Source organism: Pavona decussata, unplaced genomic scaffold (assembly GCF_977016875.1).
Source record: "Pavona decussata unplaced genomic scaffold, jaPavDecu1.1 SCAFFOLD_214, whole genome shotgun sequence".
In the NCBI taxonomy this organism is placed as follows: domain Eukaryota; kingdom Metazoa; phylum Cnidaria; class Anthozoa; order Scleractinia; family Agariciidae; genus Pavona; species Pavona decussata.
In genome coordinates, this window is record NW_028145619.1 from 274,560 (window position 1) to 282,651 (window position 8,092).

The window sequence follows — 8,092 nt, forward strand, 5'->3', positions numbered from 1 at the left end:
CGACCTCACCACAGCGACAAGACGTTGAGGAATGCCGGATCTTTTGCAGACCTCGGAATTAGTAAAACTGTAATTGAGATAAAATTACACATGGCTGAAATGATCCTTACGGAAGTAAAAGAATCAAGAAGACCAAAAAATGTATAATATAAAAAAGTGAAAAAAATATACATGCAAACCTTCTCCGGTGGCTACTAACATCAAACTGAGCTAATGCGTTAACTTAGTTGCTCATTTTGTTGTTATATCCAATTTATACATCCAACTTTTTAGTTTTTGTGTTTCTTTGATCAGCTATGCCGTCTATAATTCCATGCGCCACTACAGGAGCTGTGAATTCTGACTGAGTCCTCGTTCACGCAGGAAAACTGTTTGAAAACCCTTTTCTCACTTTTCTCCAGTTTGGCTTTCCGTTCACACTAAATCTGATTGGCGATTGGCATTTTGACTACTGAAAACGGATCTTTTCGAATACACTCTGCAGAGTGGATAAGACCCCGTCCACACTATTTAAGAATCCGTCCTATTAACGGTGGACGGGGCCTGAGTGAGTACTCTTTGAAAAAAAAAAGGCAAAAAAAAAAAACGTACCCGTGACGAGTTTCGCCTTGATTCGATACCGGCTTTTATCCCATTCCACAGAGAATACAGCCAATTAGAAAGCTAGAAACCCGTTGCATATTCTACGGTATGCAACGGGTAGTATTCCACGAAAAAATCCCAGCGTTCCTCGCAGCCTATAATTTTTTCCTGAATACTTCTTACCTTTTGTTGAAAGCTTTTATACATTTAATGATGAGCAGTACCTGTTTATATTTTTTAATTTTTTAAATAAAATTTTGTACTTTCAAGAAATGTTGCCAATCTGTTGAATATTTTTTCACTGATTGTATTTGCTGTTAAAGCATTAAAGAGTGACGTTTGTGTTAATTCAATGAGCGGCATGGGATAAATTAGTTTTGCAGTGCTTCGCTCGTGGTATACCGTGAATATTCCACTCGTGACTTTTTTTTTCTTTGTATACACACTCGCCTTTAAGTCACTCGTGGGATATTTCATCGTATACCACTCGAAAGTATTGCATAACTAATATACTACCTCTGTGACCATTCGAGTGTGGGGCTTCACTTCAACACTTATGTCCAGAAATGCACGCTAATGAGATGCATGAACTGTATGATAGACATCACAAAGTGTCCCCTACCGTAAATTCTTACCAAAGCACAAATAATTCTACCAAACATTGAGTCATACGAAAACGACAAAAAGGTCTGTCTTATATAAAGTACTCAAATTCAGGGTTAGGTGCATTTCTGGACATGCTTCTAGGGCTGTCCGCCGAGCGGAAATGCCAGTTTCTGTGATGGCCATTCATGGCACTGAATTATGTCGTGTTTCTTTGTACATCTTCCAATGGTAGAAGATGTTTAAGAGATATCACTGTGCATTGTGCGGACACTACAACCACCTACGTTTTGGGATTTTACGATCCAAGCACGACTCGATAGAATGAACGCGTCATAAAACAGTACCACCAGTTTCGATATCGGACATGATCCTGTAACTGACCCAGTAACTGGAAATTTTGAATAAAGTTTAATATATGATGACAGTACAAAACTTTCACCTCTATCATACATCCAGAGGGATACTCTGAAAAGGGATGTCACAATGTCGGAAAAGTTATAGTTCTCAGTAAAAAAATTATCAAAGTTCGCCAGCCTTCTTTTTCAAAAAGAAAATTAAGATTCTCCTGTGTGCAATAAAACACACCAGACTCGAGACAAATTAAAGTTGAAAGGTCAAAATTTTGTTTCTTTTTTCTTGGAAGGTGAAAAAGCTAGGTTTGCTTGGCTAGTCTCCTTAGTTTTTGTCCGTCAGGGTTATATATCTTTAGTGACAAATGTCTTTGTACCGGAATCGCTTACAAGCCAGCACAAATTAGGGGTGTGTTTGTAAACATGACACCAGTGCGATTTTCATTTCTGTACGAGATGAATACTTTATACCACGTTTACGCAAACCATTGTTATGGTAGCGCAACGTTCATTAGAAAAATTTGCTGAACAGCCATTCTGCGTCTACATGGCATATAATGAGTTTTCGTAACAGTTTGAGGATCTCTACCCGTTACAGCTACTGTGGTAAGATCGTGTGACTCTGGGCCTGTATGATTTAAACAATTCAATGCAGAGTCACATGACGAGGACGAGGACGGGGACGAATTTCGTTTGAACTGAGTCGTACCGGTGTCATGTGCGCACCCCTTCTTAGTTTGACTAGTCCACACTCGTCTCTCTTGTCTTTGAGGAGAAGCCCGCGGAAACGTGCACTCAAGGGGAACAGAAGTGCCGGGGGGGGGGGGGGGGTGGGTGTGGCCCTCGTGCGAAAAGACAAGAAATACGTCTGGGGCCGAGTCAGCCCCTTAGTGTAGAGTTTCTGGTCGATTTCTATAGCAATAAAGTAGGAAAACAAGCAATAATCTTAATAATTAGTCTGGATCTCTTATAATCTCTTCTTAATGTTATTTTTACGGTCAGCATGCTATTCTTGAAGCGTTCCATAACTTTTTCCATCAGCATCGCGAACAATCTTCATCCTCGCAGCCTTGTTGTTGTCTTCAATATCAACAGCCTGTCTTTCCTCAAGTTCTGACATCGCAATGCTCTCTTCTTGTCCAGGCCTGCGATCCTCAGTGGTTGCGTTTTCCTTCTGTTGCGCACGCGCACTGTTATTCTCGGCCGAGTCTCCTTGCGATGCGGAGAAGAGCTGGACGATCCTCAGGTGGAGCCCAGTCTTTTTCATTTGTGTCAAGAGGCTCTGCGCACAGAGGTTGATGGTTATGGAGACAATAGATAAGCCGACGTATAACAGCATGAGGTTGATCCAGATACCCTGAAATAGCAATGCAAGCTGTTCGGGACACGGAGGAGAGAAGAAAACAAAGTCATGCAGTTATATTCATGCACATGCAATTTGCAATTTTACAACGCACACAAACGCTAACAAAGAAACAGACTCACCACACCAACACTAACATTTAAGGGGTTAGGTTACGCTGCCATTCTATTCGCCACAACGGCTATTTTCTCCGCAACCTAAGCCCTTAAAATTAACTAAAGTTAGCTTTCTCCTTTCCTCTGTGTTAAATATATGATAAGGTTATTGAAAGAGAAGAATATAAAGAGAAGAGAAAAAACAATAAAATAAAGAATTGTAAAACGGCATGTTTGCTACCAAAGAGAGTGAATGTGATGATTCTTTTTTCAATTGGAGTTGTTAGAGCTGTTAGAGAAAAGGTTTGGAAGTGCAAAGTTAGGTGTCATTTCTTGAGGTTGTCAGCGTTCCTGTATTCAATGCAAGTTCAGTTTTCTTCGTCGTAAAAGAAAAAGCAAGACGTCTCGTAACTCTGATGGAGAAAAAAAAAAACAAAACTCACTTCCTGTCAGCAAGAGTGGTTAAGATTAAAAAAGCTTCTTTGGTTCTTTTCTAAAAGACAATGAAAGGGAGAAAGAGAGAACTCTGGGAACGAGCTTGTTCCTATTGAAAGGAGACAAGAGCCTGTGTGCGAGTTTCGCTAGGTTCGCAAAGAGGTAGGCTCACACGTTCAACATGTCCAGTCCGGCAGTATAGACGTAAGACCTGTGTGCCCATGAGAAAAGCTGCATGATATAGAAGTTTTTTTCAGTTGTTCTGTTGTGATCGTTGGATTATTGTACGTGCAAACGTTGCGCCATTGTAGGGGTTCTGCTGAGAGGATTGTTAGTATAACAGAATAGCACCTTTGGCTGACAGTCATAGAATAGTTCAAAGTTATCACATGCATAAGTGAATGTAAAGTAACGTCTCCGACTTGAGATTAACCTAGAGAAATAGAGGATTGAAGTAAAAAAACAGTTAACAGTGATTATTAGGAAATGGCATAGACAAAAGTTGTGGGTTATAGATAATCTTTGCATGGAACAGCATCCACTGAGTTGAGATGGAAAGCTTCATTAGGCGTTTCGTAGCTCGTTTTCATAAGAAAGGTGCAGAACTCAGTCAGAACGTGCAGCACAACATGCATGCGATATGATAAATGAGGAGTAACGTACAGTGAAAGATACAAACATGCTTTTACTAAGAGTGCGAAATATAGTCAATAGTATGCATTCATGAAAAGAACGACCTAAGGCGACCTCTTCCCAAGGAAGGACAAAAAAAAAGACCCTTGTACACTCAGTTGACATTATAAGGCCAAGAAGGGCTAGTTTACTCGGGTAGAAATTAACTGAACAAGAAAGTTTTGTGGCAACTAAACAACACCGAGTATCCAGTTTGGTATCATAACAGAACATTTTTTTTTTTTTGCACAATAAAGAACGATAACATATTCTATATTGAAAAGTACTTTTGTCATATTGTAACCCTTTGTAACTCTTGGGGTTTGCGCCGGAAAGCTAAAGCAAACTTACCGCAGCAGATTTAGGAACAATATCTCCAAAACCAATCGTTGTAAAGGTAATGAAGATGAAATACAACGCCGTTCCAAAGTCCCATCCTTCCAAAGCGCAATACATGAACGACATGATTGCCAGAAAGATGAAAATGATTGGCAGAGCCACCCACACCGGGGCGTTAATTTGTGCGTCTGCGGACTCGAACTCGTATTCTGCGTGGTACCTCCGAATGCGGTTTACCAACCACACGCATGCTTCGTTCAGATAATGGACGATGTGGTTTCCTACCACTGCTAACAGCATCAGGGTCAGCGGTATTCCGATGAGGGCGTATATGACGCAGAACATGCGACCACCCGCTGTAACGGGGGCCAGGTTACCATAGCCTGTGGAAAAGAAACACGTAGACAGCTTATCAGCTCAGGATGGGAACAAATAAGCACAAGGATCGACGAGAGCTAACGAAGGCTAAGGAGAATTAATGAGAAGGGAAAAGAACAAAATTTGGGAATTAATGAATTAATAAACAGTTGAACAGTGTTAATCAATAGGCCATTTTCATGATGGTGTCATTTTACTACAACTACCAGAATTCATTTCGTTTTCCTTGTCAAATGCAAATTTTGTAATCCCAGTGGAGAGCAAAGAACAATAGCTCTAATTAGGATGAGAAAAGAAAACCCAGAAGGATTCTGGTAGTTGTAGTAAAATGACGCCACATTGAAAAATGTCCTATTAGGTCGCCATTCCTCACTTCATTCATGGTTTTAACAATCTCAGTCTTGGCTTATGAGATCCTTGAATTCTCGACTGTATTGTAATGTATTGACAACTGTGTTGATTGTCTTTGCCCAAGCTGAGGGTGCGACTATTGGTCCATCATACGCACCGTGAATAAACATTACTCTTAATTATTAATTATTTCTTCTTCTTCTTCTTCTTCTTCTTCTTCTTCTTCTTCTTCTTCTTTTTATTATTATTATTATTATTATTATTATTATTATTATTATTATTATTATTATTATTATTATTATTATTACTACTACTACTTAGTAAGAACACCTGGAAATCTTTCACTAATCTCAGCCTCTACCAAAAAGATGAATGAAGATTCCCTTTTTGGCCGCCTTTAGGAATCTTTGTCGATGCTTTGTATTTTGAGGGGAAAATGCATCCTCCAGTTGAAAAGTCTCGAGTGGTATATCAGTGGCTGTTTGGTTTCTACCTTCTCGGTAACCATTTTGAAACCTTTAAAACGAAGTTTATTGAACATTATTTTTCTTAGCTTTCTTTCCCTTTCCAATTTTCCGTCAAGAAAAGGTTCACCATTCCTTTCCCAGAGTACTTTTGATATTGCAATTGTATGAAAGCAATTTATCAGACGGTAAAGATTATATACACTTCTATCATGAGTGATCTCGTGGCGCTTGCAACAATTTCGTGTTCAATGCCACCAGTATTTGGCAAGTAATTATTATCTTTTTGTTATTGTTCAAGATGACTCATTATCAAATAATGGACACGAACATGACGTTTATTAATTTTTAACGACCACAGAAAAATTTTACTTTTCACACAAGAACGATTTTAAGCAGTTTTTGAATGGGAAATTAAAGGGTAAAGAACAAAGGGACTCACTGCAAAGATTTACAACTCCTTTGTAACATTACTGAAAATAGGGATGACTTTGCAAAAGGAATTACGGATAATTGTGGGTGTTCAAATGATAAAGGATTTTGGAAAAGGAGAGATCATCTTAATTAGAAATTTAAAACCGGAGAGAATCGTTTTTATTCCCGGTACTATTCGAGATACATATTACAATTTAGCTGAACCTTGAAAACTCACAGGAGAGGCTGTTTTCCTTTTATAATCGATCCGTTATTTTTGAAATGAACAAGAAATTTCAATTCCTGTTTTAAAGATCACAAACAACAACCGACTTGTATGTTTTGATTGATTTGAATTAGTAGGAATAATCTCGAACGCTGAAAATTAGTGTTGTGACTAATCAAACGTTTGTCGTGTCGCAAGCATTCATCTTCACAAAATGGACTGAAAACCCAGCGATACTAGCAGCTAGAAAGAAGATCTCAGAATTTACAGGGATTTTCAATGCAAAACAGATTTTTTCAAAGGATCAAAATAAAGTTATAAGTAAAAAAATTACATGACGTATAAGAAATTGTAGAAGAAATAGAAGAAGAAATCGTAGAAGAAATCGTTCGGGAGTCGATGTAAAACTGAATTGAGAAATAGTTATAGATCTTGTTTTATCTTTAAAAAATGTACAAGGTTTATCTATGAAATTTTGAATACTGGTAATCAATAATTTCAGTTACTCTCAAAGCCGAGAGTAAAACCTACAAAAAAGCTTTTAAAACTTTATGAAACATAAAAATGTGGTTTTATGCTTGACGGCGCTACAGACAAACCAGTCGAGGGATGAAAAAATATATAAAAACTCAAAATCAGTGACTAAAGCTTACCAATTGTGGTCACCACAGTTGTAGCAAAGAATAGCGAATTTGAAAAGCTCCAGCTTGGTTTAGAAGCAGCTGTCCTCTCGCCTCGGATCTCCTCAAACTTTGCATCAAATTTTTTCACGGATGCAGGTTTGAGTTGTTTCGCCGCTTGCTCGCTGTCAAAATCTTCCGGCAAAATCTGTTCGCCCAGCGAGGTTTTCTTCAACGTTTGCAAAAACAAAGAAACATCGTTCCTTGTTGTGTGTGGCTTTCTCGGTTCATATTCGATAGATTCGAAGATTAATCCTCCAATATAAAGAAATATCAAATTCGCCAAAAAGAGTACTAGCGGAACTAAATTTTTCCTTTGCGTTGGAGTCAATTTCATGGCTGAACTTTGAAAGAATTCTCGCCAGTGAATATCTCCATAAGTTCAAACGTTCTCCGTACTGAGTAATCTTCCCATAAATAATGAAATTTCAAAACATTTGAACGCGAAGGACTTTACAAATAGATGTTATTGCGTTGAATTATTCATCTCTGACGTGATTGTTTCGATTGTTGCTTCAATTGGTTGGTCGAGATTAAATTATTTTTCCCAGGAAGTTTTTCTTTCGAGATTTTTTAAAATATATATTTGTCAAGCTATTTCAAAATTAAGACATTTCATTTTTTAAGGGCGCAAGAAGTCCAAACTTGGGCGTCAAACCAGTAAGAACTCAGTTAATTTAAAACGGCGTTTTAAATGCCAATGTTTCAAATGCTTTGTTCCTATTTGTACACTTTGGAACGATTCTGAAGCCGTTTGAGCGAGATTTTATTTTCGTAAATTCTACTCCATTGTAAATAATGTAGTAATTCTCACTTTTTTATTGTTTATGCGTTTGAAAACCACACAGTCCAGTGAGAGCCGGTTTCAGTCACGCTGGGATCCTTTCCCCTTACTTATAAAACAAAATCAATGCACACTTGGCTTTGCGTATTCTGTTTCTCTAAGCAGTTCTGATTTGCTTTATTGAGAAATTTCAAGATGTTATTTATGTTAATTTGTTACGGTTGCATTGAATACTTTTTCCAACTCCACACGAATACCACTCCGGGCTCAGTTAACCAGTCTATTCAACAACAACAACAAAAACTCGGTAAAAAATGATTTGTTTCTAGTTAGTTTGTTTGTGAATTCAGCAA

General features: G+C 38.1%; 1 protein-coding gene across 2 annotated transcripts; it reads right to left on the reverse strand.

The window, feature by feature from the left end:
- Nucleotides 1–1,577: 1,577 nt before the first annotated feature.
- LOC146460084 (potassium channel, subfamily K, member 16-like) lies at nt 1,578–7,362 on the reverse strand. Of its 2 annotated transcripts, none has more exons than XM_085088406.1 (3): nt 6,929–7,362; nt 4,455–4,825; nt 1,578–2,895 (listed from the first exon to the last, which is right to left on the reverse strand). In XM_085088406.1, the coding sequence occupies exons 1-3, from the start codon at nt 7,290–7,292 to the stop codon at nt 2,545–2,547; spliced, it is 1,086 nt and encodes a 361-aa protein (XP_084944532.1). In that variant the 5' UTR covers nt 7,293–7,362; the 3' UTR covers nt 1,578–2,544. The 2 variants fall into 2 exon arrangements, with proteins under 2 accessions (XP_084944532.1, XP_084944531.1); XM_085088405.1 differs by having other exon boundaries at nt 1,578–2,913.
- Between the last annotated feature and the right edge of the window lie 730 nt (nt 7,363–8,092).

Excerpts from the sequence above, each read along its gene's own strand:
- LOC146460084 (XM_085088405.1), bottom strand. The coding sequence starts at position 7,292 with ATGAAATTGACTCCAACGCAAAGGAAAAATTTAGTTCCGCTAGTACTC. Across the intron at positions 4,826-6,928 it reads AACTGTGGTGACCACAATTG|GCTATGGTAACCTGGCCCCC; the intron begins GTAAGCTTTAGT and ends TCTTTTCCACAG. Across the intron at positions 2,914-4,454 it reads TTGTTCCTAAATCTGCTGCG|CTTGCATTGCTATTTCAGGG; the intron begins GTAAGTTTGCTT and ends TGTCCCGAACAG.